We start from the raw sequence: 27,284 nt of genomic DNA, 5'->3' as shown, positions 1-27,284 counted from the left end.
AGTTCAGCACAACATCGTGGGTTGGAGGGCCTGTTCCTGTGCTGTACCGTTCTATGTTCCATGTTCTGAGTTCTAAGAGGAAACATCCTTTCCACACCCACCCTGTGAAGTTCTTATATTTCAATCAGGATATATTTCAATGAAATCTCCTCTCCCTCTTCCAAACTCCAGTAGATACAAGCTCAGCTTATTCAGTCTTTCTTCCTAACACAACCTACCCATTCCTTCTCTGAATTGCGGCCGACACAGTTATACCCATCCATAAGTAAAGAGACCAGTCCTGTGCCATGTACTCCAGATGAGGTCCCACCAATGCTCCACATAACTGAAGCAAAACCTCCCTACCTTTGAATCCAACTCCCTGAACAATAAATATAAACATACTCTTAGCTTTCCTCATTACTTGCTCTACCTGCCTGCTAGCTTTTGTGAATCATGTCTGAGATAATATATTTGTTTTTCAAATTTTTTTCTGCTGAAACAGGCACTGCCACATTTTCCAGCTGGTAAGTTGGTCAGAGCATGGAAGATGGAATTGAATGTAAAGTAATACATTTTGGGGTGTCGATGTAAGTGTAGGAGATAGACAATGAATGGTATGGCCCTGGGGAGAACTGAGGAACAGAGGGACCTTGGTGTACAAGTTCAAAGATCCCGATAATGGCAGCACAGGTAACAGGGTGGTAAGGAAGGCATAAGGGATGCCAGCTTTCATTAGGCATGGCATAGAATATAAGAGCATAGAGCACGGATACAGAACATTCGGCCCAACCAGTCCATGCTGACCACAGTGCCCACCCAGCTAGTCCCTATTTCCTGCGTTCGGCCGTATCCCTTCAATGTACAGATGCAGAGCATTTGTGGATGTTGGCTGGTGGGCTCTGGTAGAGTGTGGGTAAAAACACTGGCGGGTGGTTAAAGTGGAGCCCGGCGCTGTCCTGCCCACGGCCACCAGAGAGCGGTGCGGACCGACCCGCCGCCGACCCAGCACAGGAAACGAACACGTGAACACCAGCCTTGTACTCGGCCACTTTCCGAGGCAGGGAGACGTGTGAAAGAATGAGATGTGGTTTCTGTCTGTGCTGAATGATGAACGCACAGAATCAGGCGGCTCTGGATATCTCGACGAAGAACCCACAAGATGACTTTGAGATCATCCAGCGAGTTGGTGGCGGGACGTACGGGGAGGTGTACAAGGTAGGACGGGGCAAGTACCTGTGCACTGGGAACCCAGCGCTGTCTGTCCGCCTGCAGAAAGCAGCCCAGCTCATTACTTTACCCACTGTTTGAAGCGAGTTTGAAAACTTACTGCTTTTAACTTCCTTGAAATTGGTGCAAACTTTTCTCATTTTTTTAAAAAAATATAACTTTTTGGTTAGATCCCTCTTTCTCTGAGTTTATATTCCCAACATGAGGACCTTTTTATTTTGTGAGTTAGGATACAGGCAGGAGGCAAGAGCGGCTGGTACATGTAGCCCGGCGCTCATCGGGTCCCGGACTACCGACACTTGCCGTTGAAATCCTCGCCCTTATTTCAACCCCTTCTCTGCCCGCACCCCCGGGACCTTCTCCAATGCTGCATCCCTCGGTTCTCCAGCCTCTCCCTCCCACCCCAACCCTGGCCATCCCTCCACCGTCGATGGCCGTCCCTTCATCCGCCTGAGCCCTGGACTTTGAATCTCTTGTACCTTCTCTTTTTTTAAAAAAAACAAACGTGCAGATGCTGGAAATCTGAAATGTAAACGGGAAATGCTGGAAACAGCAGGTCGGGCAGCATCTGTGAAGGAGAAAAGCAGAGTTAACTTTTCAGGTCGAAAATCTTTTGTCAGTATTCTGTATCTTAACTTGCAGAGAGCTGGCTCCCTAACACCTATCCCTTTGGCCCAGCTTTTGGCTGTCTGCCTTTGTGTCTCTTGATGTGGCCGTGTATTAAATTTTATCTATTAACTCTTCTGTGAAGCTGCTCGGAATATTTAGCTACATTAAACGGGCTACATATGGAGTTATAGAGTCACACAGCAGGGAAGCAGGCCCTTCAGCCCACCATGTCTGTGTTGACCGTCAAGAGACCTATCCCATTTCCCAACACTCCATCCATAGCCTTGGCAGTTCAAGTGCTCAATTAAATGCTTCTTAACTGTGTTGAGAGTCTCTGCCTCCACCACCCTCTCAGGTAGTGCGTTCTGGATTCAACCCCCCTCTGGTGAAAAAAAATTCTTCTTTAAATTTCCTCTCACCCAAACTGTGACCTCTGATCAGAGACACCTGTCTATGCCCTTCAGAACTTTGTTCATCTCTATAAACCTGCCCCACACCCCCACACCCACCCCACCCCTCCACCCCGCCAACCTCCTCCAAACCACCCCCCCCCCCCCAGCCTCCACTCCAGTGAAAACACATCCCGCCTATCCAACCTCTCCTAACTGAAACAGTTCACCCTGGTGAGTCTCCTCTGCACTGTCTCCAGTGCAGTCACCTCCTTCCCACAGTGTGGTGACCAGAACTGCACTCCAGCTGTGACCTAACCAACATTTTGTACAGTTGCACCATAACCTCCCTGCTGTTCTATTCCTTGCCCTGGTTAATGAAGGCAAGTATCCTGTCTGCCTTCTGAACCACCTTATCCTCCAGGGCTCCTGCCTTCAGAGATCCTTGGACATCCACACCAAGGTTCCTCAGTATTTCCTAGGGCCTTCATCGTCTATATCCTACTTCTCCCAAAATATATCACCACACATTTTTCAGGATTAAGTTCCCTCTGCGATTTCTCTGCCCTTACGTGAAGGACGTTAACTTCTTGGTTGTGTTTCCCAAAAAAGCTCATTCTTTGATCAGATAAGCTCCCTGATGTAGAAATTCTCATTGGCTGAGTTGTTGGAATTGCTACATCCTAACCTTTTAAGGGGAGAGACATTCAGAGCGCAGGAGGACGTGGTTATTTCCTGTGAAGGCTGTTGTTGTCGATCAGCTGGTCTGTCATACCTGTGGTGTTATGGCTGAGCCAAATATCATTGGCCGGTGCTTTTGCAGAGTGACTAATGTGGCGAGGAGATGCTAAACCAGGCAAGAACCCCAGCAAATGGAGGAAGGGTTTGGGAACAGCTGGAGTAGTGGTCTGGCAGGATGGATTGGTGAGGAACAGAGGGATCTCGGGGTCCACGTCCATCGATCCCTCAAGGTTGCCGCGCAGGCCGATAGGATTGTTAAGAAGGCGTATGGTGTGTTGGCCTTCATTAGTCCGGGTATAGAGTTCAAGAGCCACCAGGTAATGTTGCAGCTCTGTAGAACTCTGGTCAGACCACACTTAGAGTATTGCGTTCAGTTCTGGTCCCCTCATTATGGGAAGGATGTGGAAGCTTTAGAGAGGGTGCAGAGGAGATTTACCAGGATGTTGCCCAGATTGGAGAGCATGTCTTATGAGGATAGGTTGAGTGAGCTGGGGCTTTTCTCTTTGGAGAGAAGGAGGATGAGAGGTGACTTGATAGAGGTGCACAAGATGATAAGAGGCATAGATCGAGTGGACAGTCAGAGACTTTTTCCCAGGGCAACAATGGCTAACACGAGGGGGCATAATTTTAAGGTGATTGGAGGAAGGTATAAGGGGGATGTCAAAGGTAAGTTTTTTACACAGAGAGTGTTGGGTGTGTGGAACGCACTGCCGGCAGAGGTTGTGGGGCTAGATACATTAGGGACATTTAAGAGACACTTAGATAGCCACATGAATGATAGAGAAATGGGGCAGCTATGTGGGAGGGAAGGGTTAGATCGATCTTAGGGCAGGATAAAATTTTGGCACAACATTGTGGGCTGAAGGGCCTGTACTGTGCTGTACCTGTATGTTATGTTACCTGCTTGGCTCTCAGCCCCTCACCCTGGGTCTGCTGGGTCCAAGGTAGAATGGAGTGGGGGGGGGTGGTGGATGAGGTTGTTTTGGCTGTGGGGGTGGGGGGGGGGTTGGAATAAAATTGGAAGGGCACGGGTAATCGGGTCACTTTCACTGACTTTTCTACCAGTGGAATTATTCTTATTGTGTGTAGACACTGTTGAGATGCAGGGATCGCCAATCAGCATCATCTGTTGGGTGTGGGGTATACACTGAGCTCCCCTGATCTCCACTACATCACCTCAGGACCTTTATTGTGTGAGGGGAACACAGGGCCGCAGTTTTATCTCTGATCTGAAAGGCAGATGTTATCTCTGGAAGTGCTGCACAGACCTGGGGGTTGGTCATTTAACACTGGGGGTGTGCAGGGACTCTGGGTGCAGACACTGTGTTCCTGTGCTGTACTGTTCTAGCTTCTCACCGACGGTGGTGAATCTCTGGACTTCTCTGCTCCGGGAGTGTTGTAGGGGCCGGATCATTGGGGGACGGGAGATGAGGGGGATGGGGATCTGGCGCAGGAGAGGGGTTGATGCCAGACGGTGGTGTTGAATAGCAGGGCAGGCTTGAGGGGCCGAGTGGCCTACTCCCATTTACTTTCGTTTGGTGTGTCAACCTGGAGTTTGTGTTCACGTTTCTCAAGTGGGACTCGAACCCTCAACCTGCTGAGTCCCGGGCACAAACCAGAAAGGTGGGGGGGGGGGGGGGTAATTGGGAATAGTGTGTGTCCCATCATCCACCCAGGGGTTACTAACTCCCTGGAATGGCCTGAAATCCTCAGGGAAGTGCCAAGGACAAAACCATTGAGTAAACACAATACTGTTTGCCATTAGAGGAATTAATATTTAATTCTCTCGATCGTTCCCTTTGCAGTTACAAAGATATTGGAGACAGGCACATAGGTTGTTTGACAGAGTCAAGAATCATCCAGTTGTGTAAACACAATACTGTTTGCTAATTGGCTAAAAAAAAGTGTATCGCAAAGTCAGGCAATAAATGGTCAAAGAGCGGGTGAACATTGGAATACTGCAGATGCTGGAAATCCGAGATAAAATCAGAAGCTGCTGCAAACACTCAGGTCAGGCAGCGTCTGTGGAGAGAGAGAGACACACACACACACACACACACACACACACACACACACACACACACACACACAGAGTTTCAGGTTGAAGGTCATCAGAAGTGGGGACAAGGGAAAGCAAGTTAGATTTAATTTGCTGAGAGGATGGATGGGAGATGGAGAGGTCACAGTTAATATCTCCGATAGGGTGGGGTCGGGTCAGTGATTCTCATGGTGATAAGCATTGGTGTCTTTAATCACCATGTGTATCACCATGACAACCCTGGCCCCACCCTATCAGTGATATTAACTTTGTCCTATCCACCCCTTGCCCTTCCCCTCAACAACTTGCTCCTTCTGTTTGATCTCAACCATGCTCCACAGATGCTGCCTGACTCTTTTTTTCCAGCATTTTCTGCTTTTGTTACAAAATGGGAGCTGGGCAGCACAAAGATGGGCATGCCAGTTGACCAATGGTATCAGGGTATCTGGGCATTGTGAGGATGGACGTGTGTTTTATCCAATGGCAGAAGAGTTTGAGAGGGGGAAACATGGTGTCATGAGGGTGGGCATTCAACACAGCCAATGGGAGGCAGCCAGTGTGATAATAGCATTCTTAACCAATGGCAGGAGGCAGGACATCACAGGGTTGGGTGTGTCAGCCAACCAATGGAAAGAGCGGGGAGATAGAGCAGATGGAAGGTCCAAGCAGAGTTGGTGACTCTTGACTTCACAGAGAGCACCCAACTCCCAAAGTTGGGACTTGGGCCAACATTGTCTTTTGATTCTGGATTTTTATAAAATTTCCTTTGCATTAAATCACAAACCTCTCCCGTGTGGTGAATGCAGATGTTAATAATGCATTCTCAAAAATGAAATTACTTTTGCTGATTTATTAAAATCCCCTGAAAACTCCCGTAGGTTTCAATATTAGCTCTTGTTTCACAAGCAGCAGTATCGAGTCACCCTGCATCATGGTCTGGAGGAGCTGAAGGGTCTCCTCCTTCTGTTCAACAAAGGGGCTGAATGGCCTCTCACTGTCCCTGTGCAAGTCCTGGGGCTAACTGAGCTACTGCTGTTCCTGTGTCACAGGCTTAAAGAGGGTGAAGGTCCTCCTACACGCTAAGGGGCCTTCTGTTACTCGGCAATGGACTGCTTCCTGCTGTTCCAGTGTGCAGGATGCAAGAGACCGGGTGGGGAGCTGTATCCAGAGTTCTCGAGACACTGTTAATGAATGCGTCCTCCGAACAGCTAAGTCATGGTTGCATGTGTAGAAGTGTCTAACCACAGGCACGGTCCCAGGGTCAGTGAGGCCTTTTCCCACAGGCCACTGTAGAGCCCTGAGCTCAGCTCGTGAACCAGAGCTTCCTCTCCTCAGCTGCTTCTGTCGCTGCAGTCAGAAATCTGCAGAACCTTCCAGTAAACCCCTCCAAGCCTTCTTAACAAACACGTGCTGTTGCCTCAGGAGACTTTTCCGGAAGCCTGCGAGCTGCTTCATTATTAAAATCACAGCAGACTTCGGTTCTAAAGCTGTGGGGAACCAGCCTGACTCGCCCACCTTTGTTCCTCCTCAACTCCAATTCCAGCGATGTAATTCCATGGGGATGATGTGCTGACATGGAGTCCTGGGGTATAAATCCCATTGGGACACCATCCCAAGAGAGAATTCCTTTTGGTGTACTGTCCCAAGAGATTGGTTAATGCAGGGGTGTAGTTCACAATAGTTGCTTCTAGGGTCCTATTTTGGGGGTGGGGGGACCCCTGGTGTCCGGGGTCCCCACTTGCTGACTCTGTATGGATCCTGGTGTCAGTTGCTGCTGGATTACAGTTTCTGGTTTGTGAGCCGGCCGGCAGAGGTGCCGTGCGCTCCTGGGGATTGTGCCGTCAAGTTGTGGGCTTGGTCTCTCTGATGGGTTGTTAAATGGATGCCCCACCTGCCCCCTCACAGTGGCACGCGAGATCGTCAGGCAGGTCTCCTGCTGTCCTGGGCACAGACGATTGTGTCGTTTTGCCAATGCTGTCGGGATCTTGCTGTGCACAGGTGGGCTGCCCTGCTTCACACATCGGAACAGTGAGCAGGACGATGTGCAATGTACGGTGGTGGGTGGGGTTTTGGGGGAGATGGTGGTTGGGAGGGCAGGGGAGATGGTGGGGGTTGGGAGGGGGGAGGTGTGGGTGGGGGATGGGATAGGGAGATGGTGGGGTTTGGGATGGGGAGACATGGGGGGGTGTGAGAGATGGGACAGGGAGCTGATGGGGGTTGGTACAGGGGTGATGGTGGGGGTTGGGGTCAGTGTTGGGAAGGGGGAGATGTGGGTAGGGGGATGGGATTGGGGTAACGGTAGGGGATGGGATGGGTGACAGGTCAGGGGAGGGAGTGTGGGGAATGGAATGGGGGTGGGGGATGGGGATAAGGGAGGTGGATGTTGAGGTGGGAGAGATGTGGGTGGGGGATGGAAAGGGTAGCAGGGGGAGGATGGAGTGTGGGGGATGGGATGGGGTGACAGTGGGGGTTGGGGGCGATGTGGGTGGGGGATGGGATGGTGTGACGGTGGGGGATGGGACTGGGGTGACGGGGTCAGGGGGAGGTAGTGTGGGGGATGGGATGGGGAGACGGTGGGGAGATGGGAGGTGGGTGTTGGGGTGGGGGATGGGACTGGGGTGACTGGGTCGGGGAAGATGGAGTGTGGGGGGATAGGACGGGGGTGACGGTGGGGGTGGGGGGAAGCATTGAGTAGATTTTGCCTGCTGCAAGTGTTGCCACCATATGCAGAATGAAAACTGAGCATCGTTACACTGATCCTCGAAGTAAACATGCAGAGAAGCCGCAAGTCTCTCTGCGGACGAGGTGACCCCGTATCACACAGCTACTGCCCCTGACACCCATAGCTCCCCCCCCCCCCCACCACCCCCGCTGCTGCTTGGTGTTGTTCACACTGGGACTTTCTCCTGGGCCCGTCACTGGTGTGTCGGATCGGATGTGCTGCTGTATTGCAGCCGTTGCCCTACACTACATACAGCCGCTGCAGGAAGTCCAATTTGCATAAACCAACAGAGAGAACCGTGCAAAGCAACCCAACCCGATCTGCTTCACCCATCAGCAGGAAGCCTTGCGTTACCTGATCAAAATCAAAACCCCCTTCAAACCAGGAGGCCTGGATTTCTCTGGGCCTTCTGCTCCCCATTAGGACCGATCCAGCTGCTCAAAGCTGGGTACCAAGGGGGTGCTGGGGCCCATCAGCGGAACGGAATGCCATCCCAATCTCTCTAACCCGCAGGGATTAGGTTGACGTTTTCAGGATACTGAGGATAACGGTTGGAGAGGACTTATTTCTGCTGTTTTGGGGTGGGGGTTGGTGGGGTGAGGTCTGTGATGATGGGGGGGTGTCCTAAAATGAGAGCCAGGCCCTGTAGCTGTGACTTGACAGACCTCTTCCACACACCGAGGGTGGAATTATTCGGACTCTGTCCTGTAAGTAGCAGCTGATGCAGGGTTTCTGAATCCAAGTGATAGACTTTTGTTAACCAATGGGTTTAAGACAGGTACAAGGAGTAAGGTTGTAGACCAGTCATGTTATCATTGAATGATTCAAAGGGATAAATAGATAGATTTCTTTATTAGTCACATGTACATCGAAACACACAGTGAAATGCATCTTTTGCGTAGAGTGTTGTGGGGGCAGCCCGCAAGTGTTGCCACTCTTCCGGTGCAGACATAGCACGCCCACAACTTCCTAACCCGTACGTCTTTGGAATGTGGGAGGAAACCGGAGCACCCGGAGGAAACCCACACAGGCACGGGGAGAACGTAGAAACTCCTTCCATACAGTGGCCGGAATTGAACCCGGGTCACTGGCGCTGTAAAGCGTTACGCTAACCGCTACACAAATTGCCTCACCTTCTCTCAGAGGCCTCTGGAGTTCTTTACCCAGGACAGCTGTGCAGGCTGGATCAAGGAGGAGGTAGATAAATATTTGAATGATCGGGGAACTGAGGGTTATGGGGAACTGTCACAGAAGTTGAGATCATTGTGGGTCAGCCATGATCCAGCTGAAAGGCAGGATAGGCTCGGGCAGAGTGGCCTTCTGCTTTTGTTTTTGTCTCCTTTTGTTCCTATTTCCAAAACTCCTTTATTCCTCGTGTATCCATTATCCCCCAGTAGGTGTCCAAGCCTGGTTCAGTGAGGGTGTAGTGGAGTGTGCCAGGAGCAGCACAGGCATAGCTGAGGCTGGGCTCAGCCCCTGTATCCTGCCAACCCGGTGAGGCCAGGATGTGGAACATTACGCAGCATGCAACAGTCCCTGCACGAACACATCAGATCAAAACTCTGCAGGTCTATCACATCCTGTGCAGAGCAGTGGTAGACGATTAAACATCTAACAGAAGCCTAGAACCTGGATGCCAGAAGTCAAGAATGAAATGTCTGTAACTGTCTTCAGCCAGAATGCTGACACTTCTGGCAGGGAGCATTTCTCCCACAAGGTCTGTGCACAAGATGCAGGTCAAAACCAATCCTCTCAATCGGTCTGCTCCCAAGGGGTGGTCGCTTGTGTTGTCCAGTGGCCCTCGATCACCACAAGGACACAAGTAAGTAGGAGCAGGAGTAGGCCACTCAGCCCCTCAGTCCTGCCCCACCATTTGATATGATTATTGCTAATCGACCCCAAGTCTTAACTCTTTCTCTGTGCCAGTTCCCCACAACCCTCGAACCCCTGATCTTTCAAAAGCGTATCTACCTCCATTTTAAATCCTCCTACTGATCCGGCCTCTGCCACTCCTGGGCAGAGAATTCCAGATGTTCGCCTTTGTCTGTGAGGGAAAAACTTCCACTAAAATCTGTTTTAAATGATCTTGAAACGAAAACCAATCTGCTGGAGGAACTCAACGGGTCAGGCAGCATCTGTGGAGGGAAATGGACAGTCGATGTTTCATCCAGTCCAGATGAAGGGTGTTGCCCGAAGCATTGATGTCCGTTTCCCTCCACAGATGCCGCTCGACTCGCTGAGTTCCTCCAGCAGTTTGTTTTTTGCTCCAGATTCCAGCATCTGTGGTCTCTTGTGTCATAGAGTCCTAGGGTAATACAGCTCGGAAACAGGCCCTTTGGCCCAACTTGTCCATACTGACCAAGATGCCCATCTAAGCTGGTCCCAATTGCCCCAGTAGAGTCATAGTGTCTCCTTATCTTGAAACTATGTATCCTCATTCAAGACTCTCCCATGAGTGAAAACATCTCAATATCTACCCTGTCGGGCCCCCTTTAGATCTTGTACGTTTGAATAAAATCACTCTTTGTTCTTCTAAGACTACAAACCCAACTTATTCACCACACGCTCACCTTGGGTCCTTGTAGAATGACTTGGCTCCTGCCCTCGATACAGCCAAAGTCTAAATGTGGACAAGTTCTGGAGGTGAGATGACAATGACTGCCCCTGATATCAAGGCAACCTTTGACCAAGTGGAGCTTCAGGGAGTGAGAACCAAGGGCAAAACCTGTTGGAATTACCCCCAGCACTAGGTTGCTATTGGAAGCCAGTTACCTCTAACAGGAGAAGATCTAACCACCCGTCTTTGATGTTCAATGGCATTCCCCCTCACCGTCAATGTCCTGAACATCGCCATTGACCAGAAACTCAACTAGACCAGCCACATAATGTGGCTACAAAGACAGGTCAGAGGCTGGGTGTCCTGTGGCAAAACCTTCTCCCCCATCTACAACGCACTTACCTCGATGACTGGAGCTGCAATATAACACTTGATGATATCCAGGAGAAAACAAGCCACATAATTGGCAGCTCATCCACCATCCTAAACATCCCACCACCCCCGGCACACTGGAGTTCTGTGAGACCCTTTCTCACTGCCGCCCCCCCCCCCCCCCCCCACTGTGGTTTCTGCTGCTCTTTGACTGTGTACTTACAGTCCTCATGAAGGGTTTCGACCTGAAACGTTTTCCAATAAAACACTACTCAGGCTGCTGTGACAGCACCTCTCTGCCACCGAGCAGGACAAGGGCAGCAAGTGCACGGGAGCACCGCCACTTGCAGCTTCCCCTCCAAGTTCCACACCATCTTGGTTTCGGAATGTATGGTCAGTCCTTTATCATCACTGGGTCTAACTTCCTTCCCAGCTGCACCTTCACCAGAGGGGCTGCAGTGGCTCACCTCCATAAGATAAGGTGAATAGCCACAGTCTTTTCCCCAGGGTAGGGGAGTCCAAAGCTAGAGGGCAGAGGTTCAAAGTGAGAGGGGAAAAATGTAAGGGGGACCTGAGGGGCAACTTTTTCACACGGAGAGTGGTGCGTACGTGGAACGAGCTGCCAGAGGAAGTGGAGAGGCAGGTGCAGTTACGATATTTAAAAGAATTTAGACAGGTACTTGGATAGGAAAAATTTAGAGGGATATGGGCAAGTGGGACCAACTCAGTTAGGCAACTTGGTCAGAATGGATGTGTTGGGCTGAAGGGCCTGTCTTCTGTGCTATATAATTCTATGACTCTATCTTCTCAGGGACTGGCAATGTGCTGGGTTTGCCAGATCCTAAAAAGTGAATACATTTTTTTAAAGAAAGGATATTAGCCTAGGAGTTCCTCAGGGCAGTGTCCTCAGTCCAATCACCTCAGCTGCTTCATCAATAAACTTCCTTCCATGATGTGATCGGAAGTGGAGATGTTTGCTGATTGCATGAGATTCGGTGATGTTCACAGTCCCTCAGTTAATGAAGTGTTATGGTCAGGGTTGGGCAACACACACAGCAAGGCCAAACATCACACAGACTTGGGATGACACCTGACGAGTAACGTCAGTGTTGCTCAAGTGCCAGGCAACAGCTTGACTGGAGTTTTTTCAGTTTTTGATAGAAAATAGGCAGGCTCGGTAGCGTAGCAGTTGGTGTAAAGCTTTACAGTGCCAGCGACCTGGGTTCAATTCTGGCCACTGTCTGTAAGGAGTTTGTACGTTCTCCCCATATCTGTGTGGGTTTCCTCTGGGTGCTCCGGTTTCCTCCTGCATTCCAAAAAGACGTACAGGTAGGAAGTTTTGGGCATGCTATGTCGGCGCCGGAAGTGTGGCGAACCTTGCAGGCTGCCCCCAGAACACACTACGCAAAAGATGCGTTTCAGTGTGTGTTTCAATGTACATGTGACTAATGAAGATATCTTATCTTATAAAAATTGATGGAGCAAGTTGACAGAATCTATTGCCTGTAGGTGGAGGAGTCTAGGACCTGGGGAGTAATCTTAAATCAGCATCGAGCAATTCAGAGAGCAGCAGAGAAAGACTCCTTCACCAAGAATGATTAGAATGTGGTCCTCTCTCCCACAATAACTCAATTAACAATTTTAAACCAAAGCCTGACTTTTTTAGCTAGTCTAGGTGTTCAAGGAAAGCACATAAACATCTAAAGGAAGCAGGAGTTGTCTCCTCAGTCTGAACCTCCCCCGTCATTTAATAAGATAGTTGGTCTGATTGTAATTTCAGCTCCACGTTCCCAGGTACCCCAAGTAACCTCTCACCTACTTGCTTATCAAGAATCTAACTCTGTCTTCAAAATACTCAAAGACTGACTCCCACCATTCTCTGAGTTCTCAAAGGAACCATTTTGCTTCTTCTCTGAATTAAATTGACAATCGCTTATTTTTAAAAAGAGATCCCTGGTTCTAGATGCTCCTGCGAGAGGAAACATCCTCTCCACCCCCAGCCTGAGAAGACCCCTCAGGATCTTGCATCTTTCAATGAAGTTGCTTCTCACTCTTCTGAACTCCCAACAGGTAGACCTAGCTTGTCTGGCCTTTCCTGTGCATTCCAGGTGTCGGTCTGGTAAAGCTTGACTGAACTGCCTTCAATGTATTAACATCCTTCCTTGAGTAAGGAGACCAGTACTGAGCCCAGTACTTCAGATGTGGTCCATAACCCTCCCTACCTTTGTATTCAATGCTCCTTGCGAGAATCATTCTTGCAACAAACTTTCCTAGTTACCTGCTCTACCTTTTACAAATCATGGGCTGGGACATCACGTTCCAGGTGAATGGATTTAGAACACAGATCGACCTTGAACTGATTCAGTGGTGAAGCAGTTAGGGTGAAAGGCCTCTTCCCTGCTCCCCGCCTGTTGTTCCGGGTGAGGGTGCTCTCTCCTGAAATCCCCTGTCATTCAGGAGCAAAGGTTGGTAGGTATTTCACTGACTTTTGTGGATCTTCCTTTGTACATTGGTTGTGCTGTGATTGGTTATTTAACATCAGTGACTACAATACAAAATGAGTGTGGTCATTGGCTGTAAAATGTTTGGGACCTCCTGAGTCTGGAGATGCTACGGAAATGCAGGTCTTTCTCCTGGTCCTGAGGTATCAGTGGACCTCATTGGGTTCCACAACAATGACCAAGGTTGGCTCCCATGTGACCTGTTGTTGTCAACAAACTGTGATGGGCAAATTGATAAACAGCAATTTCCTGTTTTTTTTATTCTGTTGTCATGGAAATGTCTGGATAAAAGATCAGACACTCTTGAGCTCAGCGAGGGTGGAGGTCTGGTGTCTGCCACACATGGAGACAACAGGGTGATGGTTCTGCACTGACACTTGCTCACACACTCACCCCGGCTCTTCTAAAAGCAGACTACAAGGTGGTCAGTCTCCAGACAGGCAGAATCTTCAGAAAGGCGGAGTGTGAAGACAGACAGATTGTCCAGACAGGCGGAGTTTGAAGTCAGGTGCATTGTCCAGACAGACAGAGAGTCTTTAGACTGGGGCACTATTCAGTCAGACAGACGAAGACTTTGGACCCACACATCGTGCAGAAGGATGTATTGCAGACATTGCCAAGTTGTTGAGACTGATGGGATCTCCAGGGCAGTAGGGGAGGGATCTGTCAGTGAACCCTCGCTTGGCATCCTGCAGGGATTTTCTTTGACCGTTGTATACCTGGGAAGCTCCTTGCAACATGCACGGTGCCTGCTATGGGCTGCTCCACTGATGTCTTCGGTGCGGATTGTGCCCCTGCTAATAGTCACAGAGAATGGGCTTTGCATAAACCCAACCAGCTATTATAGCCTGGCCCAACCAACCCAGTGTGAGCTGTGCTTCCAGACCCGTGTCCCACCCCTCTCCATAGCTGAGAAATGCCCTTCTGTTGAATACACTGCGCTAATTGCTGGGTTTTTTTGGGTGCCTTTGGTTGGCGGGTGAAGACTGACCAGGACCCCTGGGAAATCTCCCCTGCCCCTCCTCAAAGTCGTGCCATGGAATCTTCCTTTGGCCCTGAGAAAGCGACCAGGCCCCTGCTGCAATATTATACCGAAGCAATGGTGACTCCCAGTGTGCAGAGCTCCCTCAATATGGCACCTGGATCACGGGGTTCGAACCTTCTGACCCTGCAGGGGTCACAGTGCAGGTTTGGGGGCCCAGAGACCAGCTGGAGCTCATGAGGCTAGGATGAGCCACGCTGGATAGTCGGCACTGCCAGTCAGCCGGCTGGTGCCAGCCCAGTTGTGTTTCACATGTAGGTGAATGTGGCACAAATCCTGATCAGAGTGGTGCTGTGAGTCACCGTCAGCCTCTCGCCGCCCCATCACAACAACCTGACCTTTAACTGCTGGTTTGCACGTTCACACTCTGTCTGGCAGCTGGCGCTATGCACATGGAGAATGAGGTGTGAAATGGACCCTGACTGTTTAATCAGCATTAGGCCAACATCTACACTCCAAAGTACAGCTCAGGACAGAGGACGTCAAGCAAGTACCCTCCACATTGTCCCATCACACACTCCCAAGCAAGGACATCATGAGTTAGATATAGAGTAAAGCTTCTACACCGTCCCATCAATAACTCCCAGGTCAGAGACGGCATGGATTAGATACAGAGTGAAGCTCCCTCTACGTCCCATCAACACTCCCAGGGCGGGGACAGCGCAGATTAGATTGGTTATTGAGCTGCTGCAGGTTTTGTCAGTGCTCTAAACTTGCACTAATTTACAAAACATAAAACAAAATCCTCTTAACGAAATCCTTGTGTTTGTTTCCAGGCTCGGCAAAAACACACTGGCCAACTGGCAGCAGTAAAGATCATCAAGATGGAACCCGGTGAGTCTCTTGATTCAAGCGTTACCTGGGAGAGGTGTCAAATGGGGATGAACCTGTGCCTGCAAGAAACAGTACTGATATAGCAGAATATTGATGTTAATGGATCCCATCCGGTAGGGTAATCAGCTCCCATTCACCCATCACCCTACTGGATCCTGGCATGACAAGGCCTTGATTTTAAAATTCTCACCCTTGTCTTCAAGTCCTTCCCCATTCCTTATTTCTGTAATGTTCAACGTTCCCCCATCTTTTAATCTCACCCAATTCCTCATTCCTGAATTCATTCACTCCGCCACTGGTAGTTTGGTATTGGTATTGGTTTATTATTGTCACTTGTACCGAGGTACAGTGAAAAACTTGTCTCGCATACTGATCATACACAGTGCAGTTACATTGAGTCAGTACAGAGTGCATTGATGTAGTACAGGTAAAAACAATAACAGTACAGAGTAAAGTGTCACAGCTACAGAGAAAGTGCAGTGCAATAAGGTGCAAGGTCACAAGGTAGATTGTGAGGTCAGAGTCCATCTCATTAAAAGAATATTATTAGTAATGGTTAGTGATATAGAGTTTAAATTTAAAAGCGTAGAACGATTATAGTAAGGGTAATGAGTAGATCTGTAGAGAGCAGTTATGCCTTTGGCTACCTGGGTCCTGAGCTCCAAATTAGATACTGGAAACTCTCAACTGATCAGTCAATGGCCTTTCACCAGAAGAGCTCTGAAGCTCTGAAATTCCCTCCGTTAGCCTCCTGGCTCTCTCTGCTCCTTAAAACTGACTCCTTGGCCTCCCGTGGTGTGTGCAGGAAGGGGTACTTTAAGGTCACACGAATGTGTGCGTAAGGTGTTTAAAGTGGCCAAATTGAAGTGCCAACATGTGCCCCCATGTCCCGTTGCACCTTTTATGCATTGATGTCAGTTTGTGTTTTAGCACATTCCTGTGGAGTCCTTGAGACATTGTGGGGCAGCACAGAGATGCAGCTGGTGGAGCCACTGCCTCTCAGCTCCTGCGATCCAGTGTTTGCACGTTCTCCCTGTGACCACGAGGGTTTCCCCCAGGTGCTCCGGTTCCACCACCCCCCCCCCCCCCCACCCACTTCCCAAAGACGTGCGGGTCGGTGGGTTAATTGGCTGCTGTAAGTTGCCCCTAGTGTGTGGGTGAGGGGCAGAATCTGGGGGGAGTTGTTGAGAATGTGGGGAGTATAGGTTGCAGGGAGAATTACTGTGGAATGGTCTGTGAACTGATGAGGACTCGATGGGCTGAATGGCCTCCAATGTTGTATGAAAATATGCTGGAGACACTCAGCGGGTCAGGCACCACCTGGGAACTGGCCAAACCTTGTGCGGTGAGGCCAGAGCGTGCATGGGACACGATCAGGGCTGTATCTGGGACGTAGCCTGACTGCTGGGCCTTTTCAAAGTCAAGGTCAAGTCTATTGTCACATGCACAAGTCCATGTGTGCACAGGTGCAATGAAAAGCTTACTTGCAGCAGCATCACAGGCGCAGAGCATTAGGGACACAACATTCACAAGAAAAACATAAATGACACAAAAATTATACAAGAAAGAGCATAATAGAACAGAAAAGACACAGTCCATTGCAGTGCAAAGTGGTCACAGTGTTGCTGTACTGAGGCAGTGATTAGGGTTGTGCAGGTTGGTTCAAGAACCGAATGGTTGAAGGGAAGTAGCTGTTCTTGGACCTGGTGGTGTGGGACTTCAGCCTTCTGCACTTATGGGATCTTGGCTTCACTCAGACAACCAGCATTCATTGCCCATCCCTTATAGCCCTTAAAATGGTGGTTTTTGAACCGCTGCAGTCCTTCTGGTGAAAGTGCCCCCACTGTGTCGGTGGGGAGGGAGCTCTGGGGTTCAGACCTGGTGCTGATGAAGGACCAGCGGTATATTTCCAACAGTTGCAACCCTTTGTGTAGAACACAACTACAACCAGAGACTCCTCACCCACCTGGCCTACTGCTTTTACAGAATAAGCCAAGGGCACAGGGCGTCCGAACACTGTCATCACCAGGGGTCCTCGCCCTACGTCCAGCAGGACTGGTTTGTTTGTCTCTCCCTGGGGAACTGAGGGGAACTGTAGACTGTTGAGCCCTGCTTGTAGTCAGTTCTGTGGAAAGCAGGGATCAGATTGAGGAGGGTGTGTGGGGTTGCGATGGGGAGACCTCCAGTGAATATGATTCATTTCCACCCGTCTTTGAGGTCCTGTTAAGAATAGATTGACTGTTTCAGTGCCTTAATCTTTCTGCATCCTGTCTGTGTTTCTGCATCTCTCAGTGTATCCCCATTGTCGTGTCTCTGCAGAGCTTGCCTTCATTAATTCACAGAACAGGGCCATTGTACAAAGCTAGCATTTATTGCCCGCTGCCAACTGGTCGGTGAGGGTGGGGGGGGAGGGCCGGACCATTTGGTGAAGGGGCTCCCACAGGGTTGGACACGGACTTCTTTTCCTATCCCACGCACAGTCCGATCCTATCCATATGCACGTGTACAGAAAGGCAGACACCCCGCGCGCGCACATGCGCATACATGCGCACACACACACACGCACACACCCCTATCTCTCTCACACGCTTACATTCACACTCACTTCCACTTGCGTGCACGCTCGTACATGCAAACACTCGTTTGTGCACACAAACTTGCACACAACCACAAAGCCACGCACAGACTTGCACACAGACACGCGCACACATCACGTACCCACACATACACCCACTTGCATTTACACATTCAAATTCACATACACATGAAGTCACACACATACACACACTTGTACATACACTCATACTCACATATATACACTAACATCCACCTGCACACACACTGACACCCACACAGACGCACATGTGCGCGCGCACACACACGCAGACACACACCGCTAACCTGGCAGTTCAAATCATCCAACTCAACTCATCCACTGGAAATGTCCAGCCTTTTCGATGGTCACTGTGGGGAGCTTTCTCTGTTTCCCAGTGACCTTCCCCCCCCACCAACCCCACCCCACCCTCCCTCCCCCCCAGTGCCTGCACACCCACCCACAGTGGATCTTGGCAAACCTCAGAAAGTTATTTACAAAAGGCCCAGGAGCAGGGATCAGAGAATTGGTGGGCGAGGTGGAGCTCAGTGAAAGCAATGTGGCAGCAGGGAGCACTGTTGTCATCCCATACTGGGCACTGCCAGACACGGGAGGGGCAGGTGTATCCCATACATTGGGGCGGTGCAGCGGGTAGAGCCGCTGCCTCCCAGCTTCAGCGACCCCGGGTTCGATCCCGACCTCCGGCGCTGTCTGTGTGGAGTTCGCCCGTTCTCCCTGTGACCGAGTGGGTTTCCCCCGGGTGCTCCGAATTTCCTCCCACTTCCCAAAGGCGTGGGTCGGTAGGTTATTTGGCCGCTGTAAATTGCCCCCGGTGTGTGGGTGAGGGGTAGAATCCGGGGGGAGTCGATGGGAATGTGGGGGGATTAAACCGGGATTAATGTAAAAGAGTGGTTGATGGTTAGCACGGACTCGGTGGGCCAAAGGTCCTGATTCTGTGCTGCATCTCTCTATGACTCTTTGGAGCTCTCAGTCTGGGCAGGATTGGACAAGGGCAGGAGAATGAGATTGGATTAGACCATTCCAGCACAGGCCAAGTGGCTTCCTCCTCCTTTAGAAACGGTGGGATACAAGGCCTCCTGAAAGTGGTAGGGTGGTAAAGGAGGCGTACGGCATGCTTGCCTTCATCGGTTGGAGTGTTGAGTATAAAAGTAAGGAAGTGATGCTGCAGCTGTATGAACTTTGGTTAGGCCACATTTGGACTATTGCATGCAGTTCTGGTCACCCCATTACAGGAAAGATATGGAGGCTTTGGAGAGGGTGCAGAACATCGCCAGCATTAAAGAGTACCAGGTATACATAGAAGCTGACAGAAGGGTTGTTTCCTCCAGAGGCTGAGGAGCAATCTGATAGAAGTATATATTTTTTTGTTATTCCAAAATAAACTTTATTCATCGTAAAAAAACAAACTATATACAACAATAAAACAGTGCAAACCTTTACATTCATTTACAGATCAATCATTAGTGTCACCTTTTTATATAAAATTATAAAATTATGAGAGGCGTGGATAGGGTAGAGAGTCAGAGCCTTTTTCCCGGAATAAAAATGTCAAGTACCGGAGGGCATGGCTTTACGGTGAGAGGGGGAATATTTAAGGGAGATGTGCAGGGCAGGTGTTTTACACAGAGAGCGATGGGTGCCTGGAATGAGCTGCCAGGGGTGGTGGTGGAGGCTGAGGCTGTTAGATAGACACATGAATACGCAGGGAGTGGAGGGACGTGGATCGTGTGCAGGCAGAAGAGATTTAGTTTAATTCGGCATCGTGTTTGGCACAGACATCGTGGGCTGAAGGGCCTGTTCCTGTGCTGTACTTTTCGAGGTTCTATGAATGCAACCTCAGCAGACCAGGAGCAGCTTGGAGGATTCTTCCTGTCCAGTTACAGGCCTATGGCTGGGACTGCTCTCTGTCCTCTGGAAGTCCAAGTTGGCCCCTGGTGCAGGTTTGATGACAAGGGGACAGTGACCTCTGCCTCCTCAGGACCTGAAGCCCGAGAGCTGCAGTGCACACAGACTCTGCATGTGAGATGTGGCGTCCCTTTCATGTGGCCGGGCTGCTTCCTGGTTGCCACGGCAGCCAGCAGGCCTACTTTCTCTGGGTGCTTCCGACTCTTGAGGGCAGGAGCCTGCGGTGGGAGTGCAGTGCCTCACGCTGAGGACGTGCTGATCGAGGCTGGCTGCACACCCTCCACCTCTGGGGGCTGGGTGGTAGGGGAAGGTGTCCATCGCAAGGTGGGGATGGAGCTTTGATGCTTCACCAGAGGCTGAGAGAGGGGGCGCGCAGTTTGTTCTACCCTACAAACACTCGCTCATGCTTTCACATCACTGGGGCTTCTACAGGGTCCATTGAAAAGTGCCGGAAGTGGAGGAAGAGGCTTGTCTTTGAACAGGAGCTGATGTGGGCTGCGAGAAGTTGTGTTGAGTCAGGGTAGGGCAGCTAGAGTGCTGAACGTCGAGTTTATTCTGGATTCTGTGCTCTTAGTTCAGTCTGATCTGTCAATCAATGTTGATTGAACAAGCTTTTTAAAAAGCTTTTTAAAGCTTGGTTTACACTTACTAATTAATTAATTTACTAATGAACTTACTAATTAATTAGTAAGTGTAAACCAAGCTTCAAAAAGCTTTTTATTTCCACAAAAATTATCATTCATAAACTTTGCAAATCTATAATGCAGTCCATTTGGATGTCATACTTCAAAGTACATTTGCCCACAAGGTTTCTATTATACCAGTGTGGCATGTGTCAATCTTTCTTTCACATACACTCCATGAGTAGTAAGTTTGTGGGTTCCCCACCCCCTCAGTGTGTGCTGGGGGGAAGACCTTAGACCCCAGCCTTTCTGTGGGGCTGCACTAAGCTTTAGGGTTAGAGGGCACAGCCTCAGAAGAAAGGGACGTCCCTTTAAAACTGAGTTGAGGAGGAATTTCTTCAGCCAGAGGGAGGTAAATCTGTGGAGTTCGTTGCCACAGAGGGCTGTGGAGGCCAAGTCATTGGGTGTAGTTAAGGCAGAGATTGATAGGTTCTTGATTGGTGAGGGGGTTAAGGGTTATGGAGAGAAGGCGGGAGAATGGGGTTGAAAAAGAAACAGCCATGATTGAATGGTGGAGCGGACTCGATGGGCTGAATGGCCTAATTCTGCTGCTGTATCTTGTGGTCTTCAGTGCGTCCCTCAGCACACGTGGTCCTCAGCACCTTGGGGCGTCCTACCTGTGATATTTGCTCCCAGGCAGCTCTTTGCATGGGAAGACCAGCAGGTTTTGGGAAGACCAGAGGGTGTCTCTTCTCCACACGCCCCCCCCCTGCCCCCCGAGCTGACGATCTCCCAGCAGCGGTCGATGTCTGTCTCGGTGTGCGTCCCTGGGCGCGGCCCGTAGAGCAGAGAGTCCCGTGTTATACAGCTGCTCAGGACGAACCTCGACCAAGACCTCTGCATCCCCTTCTGGGCAAACGGACATCCCAGAAGGAGACGGATGACCCTCCATCCCCAGCGCAGCTGCCTCGAGGGCGGTGAATGGTGGTCCTGAGTCCGGCTGTGGGTGAAGGATCTGACGGGGAGGATCCTTCTCACCACCAGCCAGGTGACGTCTTGGTGCTTGTTTGGAAGTTCTGGTGATGGGACGTTCTTCCAAATGACATTGTCAGTCTGCTGGGGAATGATTCAGTGGGATCCACTGTGTCCTGTCCCTGCTTGGGTTTGGGAAGGGGACGGGGGGGGGGGGGGGGGGGGATGTGTCTCCATGTTAAGGCAGGTTGCTTGTGGTAGTTTGGAGGAAAACCTCCGATGAATTAATTCCCTCCCAAAGCCCTGTGGCACTTCAAAACATTTTCAAAACTATCTTTTTCCAACCATAGTTTGTAATTACAGCATGTTTAGTATTGCAATATAAATCGTGATCGAACAAAGATATGACGGGTGTGTAAACTTTGGCTGACGACCTGGCTGGAGGGATATTTATGAAGCAACTTTGTGTGTAGGCAGGTGGAGACGCTGTGGGAGGCAGTTCCAGAGCTCGGGGCCCAGGCAGCTGAAGGTACAGCAGTCAGCAGGAGAGCGATGGGAGTTGGTCTGTTCAACTGCCCGAATAAAAAGCAAAATCTTGCAGGTGTCGAGAATCTGAAATAAGAACAGAAAATGCTGGAAGCACTCGATCGACAGGTGAGAGAAACACAGTTAATGTTTCAGGTTGATGAACAGTTCTGTTGAATGGTCATAAGCCCGAAATGTTAAATCTGTTTCTCTCTCCATACATGCTGCCTGAGCTGCTGAGTAAAAGCATCATTTTCTGTCTTAATACGCACTTCTGTGCTGCCGTGACAGCTTCTGTTTGAAGGCAAAGCTCCTTTTGGTTATTCACTTCCTCTCTAGGCGCTATATCAATGCACCTGGTTGTTGCCTTGGTTATAAACCCAGTCGGTAGCAGGTCCAATGCAAGACTGCGGAAGGTGAGACCGACAGCCTGGTGCTTATAAGACCAGGGTTGCAAGCAGCTTCTTGGAGGGTTGACACATGTTTCAGCTACAGGGTATTTGGCTGCAGTAGTGACGTCAGTCAGTCGCACCCTCCTTTCAGTTTGTTTGTTACTGAAATGTTTGCTCTCGCTTTAAGAACACCGCATGCTTAGTGGTTCAGTGGTGGAGTGCACCAGCCCTGCTGTGATGAGGCCTTGTTGTTTCCTGGCCTGTGTGTGGTGTGTCATCTCCCGAACTCCCTCCTCGCTGGCCTAGTGTTTTCTGCTCTGCTTGGTTCTTTTCAATGTTGAAGGCACTTCATTGATGTTCTTGCTGCGGAGGCAGTTCAACAAAGCAAATGGCAGGTATAGAGAAACCAAACCAGGGAGACCCTTCAGGAATAGAGAGAGGCTGCTTAAAAAAAGAAATCTGGAGGGCAGAGAGAGAGGACAAAATATCATTGGTGGGCAGGGTTAAGGAAAATCCCAAATTTACAAATATATTAAGGGCGAGAGGGTATCCTGGGAAAGAGTAAAGCTCATTGGGAGCAACATAGCGATCTGTGTGTGGATCATAGGAAGTGAGGCAGGTCTCAAATGAATATTTCTCCTCTGTATTCGTGAAGGAGGTAATGGAGAATTCAGGGATTTATGAAGAGAACATTAAATAGGAGGGGGTATTTGGTGCCTTAGCGGGCTTAAAAGTGAATAAACCCCCAGGGCCTGCTGAGATGTATCCCGGCCTGCTGAGATGTATCCCAGCCTGCTGTGGGAGGTTGCTGCCCTGACAGAGACTGGCCATGGATGAGGCAGGTGACTGGAGGAAAGAAGTATATTTTCCAGAGGGGCAGCAGGGGTAAACCAAATAACTACAGAGTCTAACATTGGCGGTAGTGACGTTATTGGAAAAATTCCTGAAGAACAAGATTAATCTACACTCGGAAAGACGGGGATCAATCAAAGGTAGTTTCGTGGGGTGGAAATCCTGTCTGATCGATTTCCCTGAATTTTTTTGAAGAGGTAACAATGTGTTGATGAGGGCAGTGCAGTGTAGTCTACATGGACTTCAGTAAAGCTTTGAGAAGGTCCCACTAGGGAGACTGGTGCAAAAGGTCAGAGGCCATGCAATCCAGGGCAAGGTGGATCCAAAACTGACGTTAACAGGAGGCAGAGGGTAATGGTGGAGGGAGACACAAGAGACGGCAGACCCTGGAATCTGGAGCAACAAACAATCTGCTGGAGGAACTCAGCGGGTCGAGCAGCATCTGTGGGGGGAGAGGAATTGTTGACATTTTGGGTCGAAACCCTGCATCAGGACCATCAGATGGTGGTTTGGTGATTGAAAGCCTGTGAGTAGTGGTGTACCAGAGGGAAAGGTGTCGGGACCCCTTCTGTTTGCCATATATTAATGATCTGGATATTAATGGCGGAGGTACCATTAGTAAGTTTGCAGATGACACGAAAGTCAATAGTATTGATAAGGCTGTTGATCAGTTGGCAAAATGGCACATGGAATTTAATCCTGATAAATATAAGGTGATATATTCTGGGTTGACCAATAAGGATAGGACATACACAATGAATGGTAGGGTCCTTGGGAGTACTGAAAAACAGAGGGACCTCTGTGTATAAGTCCAAGAGTCCCAGAGGATGGCTGCATCAATGGATAAAGAGGTGAAGAAGGTGTACAGGGTGCTGGTCTTCATTAGCTGGGGTATAGAGTGAGATCTGGTGCAACTTTATAAAAATATTGTTTAGGCTGCAGCTGGAATATTGTGTGCAGTTCTGGTTGCCACAGTATAGGATGGATGTGATTACACTGGAGAGGGTACAGAGGGGACGCACCAGGGTGTGGCCTGGGATGGAGAGTTTCAGTTATGAGGAGAGACTAGAGAGGCTGGGTTTGTTTTCCTTGGAGTGGAGGAGGCTGAGGGGGGACCTGACAGAGGCGTACAAAATTAGGTGGGGCAAAGGTGAGGTAGATAGTAGCAAATGTTACCATGGCAGAGGTGTCTAAAACTAGCGGGCATGGATTTAGGGCAAGAGCAGATCTGAGGAGGAACTTTTTCAAGGTGGTTGGAATCTGGAACGCACTGTCTGAGGGGATGATGGAGGCAGAGACTCTCGGAACATTTAAGTATCTAGACGAGCACTTGAAATGGCAAGATATAGAAGTCTATGGACCAAGTGCTGGTAAATGGCATCAGTGTAGAGAGGTACATGAGTGTTGGCACAGACATGATGGGCTAAAGGGCCTGTTTCTGTGCTGTGTGACTCTAACACTCTAAATTCTTGTTTTGGAGGAAGCTCAACAAAATTCTTGCTCTGGAGGAAGCTGAGGGAAGCTTCACCACACTGATGCCTGGGATGGCAGGAGTGATGTATGAAGAGAAACTGGGTCCAGCATATTCACTAGAGTTCAGGGGGATCAGAGGGGACATCATAGAAACCCACAAAATTCTAACAGGACCGGACAGATTAGACGCAGGAAGGATGTTCCCAATGGCAGTGAGTCCAGGACAAGGGGTCACACTCTAAGAGTGAGGGGTAAATCCTTCAGGACTAGGATGAGGAGAAATTGTTTCTCCCAGAGAGTGGTCAACCTGGGGAAATTTCCGCTGCAGAAAGTTTCAAACTTAAGAACAGCTTCTTCCCCACTGCTGTCAGACTTCTGAACCAATCACCTCTTTCACAGCCCTTTCCCGGTGGTTCTGCCATATTCCCGGACTCTTAAATATCCATTATTAATTCCGTTATTGTCACTTTAGAATTTTATTTTGTACTCCCTCAGTTTGCACTACAATCTTAGCACCGTTCTGTTGTCACTGTATATTTATTACCATGCACACTGTTTACTCTGTGAGCTTCACGCAAGCAAGGGATTTCATTGTACCCTGGTGTATGTGACAATAAACTAATCTAGTTAAATATCCTCAAGTACGAGATGGAGCTGGAGAGATTAAGTGATACAGGGAGAAAATTGGAGCAGGACACTCAACGTGGATGATCAGCCATGATCATATTGAAGGGCCGAATGGCCTTCTGCTATTTTCCCTGTTCTAATGCAAGGGAACAACTCCCACTCTCAAGCTCGCTTAGTCCACCCACCAATATCAGATTGTGATGAAGTGTCACCACTGGACGAGTGGACTTCCTGTTGTTTGGTGTGCAGGAGCTTTATTTAGTTTTGTAAGATGAGGTTATGCTCATGGTTTTAACACTGCGCTATTCATTTTCCAGTGCATTGAAGTTTAGAATCTATCAGTTTAGAGTCATAGAATCGTACATCGTAGAATCAGGCCCTTCAGCCCACTGAGTCCATGCTGACCATCGACCACCCATTTACACCAATCCCATTTTATTCTTCCCACATTCCCATCAATTCCTGAGAATTCTACCACTCACTGACACGCTGGGGACAACTTACAGTGACCAATTAACCCACAACCCTCACTTCTTTGGGATGTGGGAGGAAACCAGAGTACCTGGGTAAAACCCACACGGTCGCAGGGAGAGCGTGCAAACTCAACACAGACAGCGCCGGAGGTCAGGATTGAACCCGGGTCGCTGGAGCTGTGTGGCGTAAAATTTAAACACTTTGCATCAATTATACACAAACATATTTCAAGAATATTTCCCCATTGATGAGCAAAAGATGCAACACTAATCCCCACCCCCAGAACTGATAGATCTGTTGACTACTGTTTTATAAAATGATGGCAAGTTACACCTACTAAAATCCACCTTGCATCAAATAAATACTAAATTGTGCCAATGTACAAGTAAGATTTTTTTAATTTCAGAAATAAACTTTATTCTTAATAAACTGTGCAAAATTTTTACATTCCTTGTCAATACGATCAGTTGTATTAACTTACCTTTTAAATCCATAGCACCATTGCCATGCATGAGGCCTCCTGGGGTGATACATCATTTCAATGTTTGAGGGGCTTCCCCACCCAAACCAACCCCTCTGTGTGCGGTAGCGGAAGGAACCCAGATTGTGGTCCTTCCCCACAGAGCCTTTGCATTGGCTGCACCGAGCTTCAGTGTGTCCCTCAGCACGTCCTCCTGCAGCCAGGACTGTGCCAGCCGGCAGCATTCCTTTATGGACATCTCGCTGTGCTGGGAGACCAACGAGTTTTGGGCAGACCAAAGAGCGTCTTTCACCGAGTTGATGACTTTCCAGCAGCACTTGATGTCTGTCTCGGTGTGCGTCCCTGGAACAGCCTGGAAATCAGAGAGCAACCTGTCCAAATCGTCTGGCAGAATGCCTTATCATCAGAACTCACCAACAAGCATCTTGCTTGGCTGGCAGTGAGAGGGGCCCTCACAGTCCCATCCTTCCTGTACAGACGACATCATCCCCAACACACGCTGCCCTCAGGCTGGCTGCGGTGGGGAAGAGACGGTCACCCATCTCTTTGCAGACTGTGGATTTGCCGAGAGGGTGTGGAGAAGGATGCAAGGTTCATCCTTCAGTAACTGCGTAACAGAGGACTCTCTGATTTACGGGCTGTTCCCAGGGGCACACACCGAGACAGACATCAAGTGCTGCTGGAAGGTTATCAACTCGGTGAAAGACACCCTTTGATCTGACTTTTGGTCCAAGCTGCCTGTAAGATATATTCAAGACAGACACAAAGAGCCAATCACCTGTAGTGATTATAGTGAGGGGTGACCTTGCCTTTAGTCCATGACATTCTAGTCAGGGTGACAAAATAAAAGGGCTCCTCTCGCAGGTGCCTTGTTGATTCTGTCTCATGGTTGACTTGCTTTTAAGTATATCAAAGCGGCAAACCTCAGTTTGTGCATGTGGACACAGCAGAATGATCGGCAGCTTGGCAGCGAATGCTGTTTGGAAGCAGTCAGCAGGTCGGACGATATCTGTGAGAATAGAACCAGGTTTAATATTTCAGGACGAAGCCTCTTGAGGAATAAAAGCAGGAGTTCTTCAACCTGAAACGTAAACTGTGGTTTTTCTCTCTCCACAGATGCTTCCTGACCTGATGGATATCTCCTGTGTTTTATGTTTTAATTTCAGATTTCCAGCATCTGCGGGTTTTTGCTTTGCTTTGTGCTGTACTTCCAGTGTGCACTTACGGGAAGGCTGCCACCATTCCTTCATCCCATTACCACACAGGAGGAGGCCATACAGCCCACTGTGTGCATGCCAGCTCCCAGGGGAACAACCCCATCAGTCCCAGTCC

General features: G+C 49.4%; 1 protein-coding gene across 1 annotated transcript in view; it reads left to right on the top strand.

The window, feature by feature from the left end:
- The first annotated feature begins 944 nt into the window (after positions 1-944).
- Positions 945-27,284, top strand: part of LOC127586321 (mitogen-activated protein kinase kinase kinase kinase 5-like) — a 111,544-nt gene continuing 85,204 nt past the window's right edge. The window contains exons 1-2 of the mRNA XM_052044163.1: positions 945-1,197; positions 14,957-15,014. Of these exons, the coding sequence (XP_051900123.1) occupies positions 1,087-1,197; positions 14,957-15,014 (169 nt within the window). The 5' untranslated portion in view covers positions 945-1,086. The remainder of the gene's footprint in view (positions 1,198-14,956; positions 15,015-27,284) is intronic.

The sequence above is a fragment of the Pristis pectinata genome, chromosome 35 (genome assembly GCF_009764475.1).
Source record: "Pristis pectinata isolate sPriPec2 chromosome 35, sPriPec2.1.pri, whole genome shotgun sequence".
Taxonomy (NCBI): domain Eukaryota; kingdom Metazoa; phylum Chordata; class Chondrichthyes; order Rhinopristiformes; family Pristidae; genus Pristis; species Pristis pectinata.
This window is presented reverse-complemented; position numbering and strand designations above follow the sequence as displayed.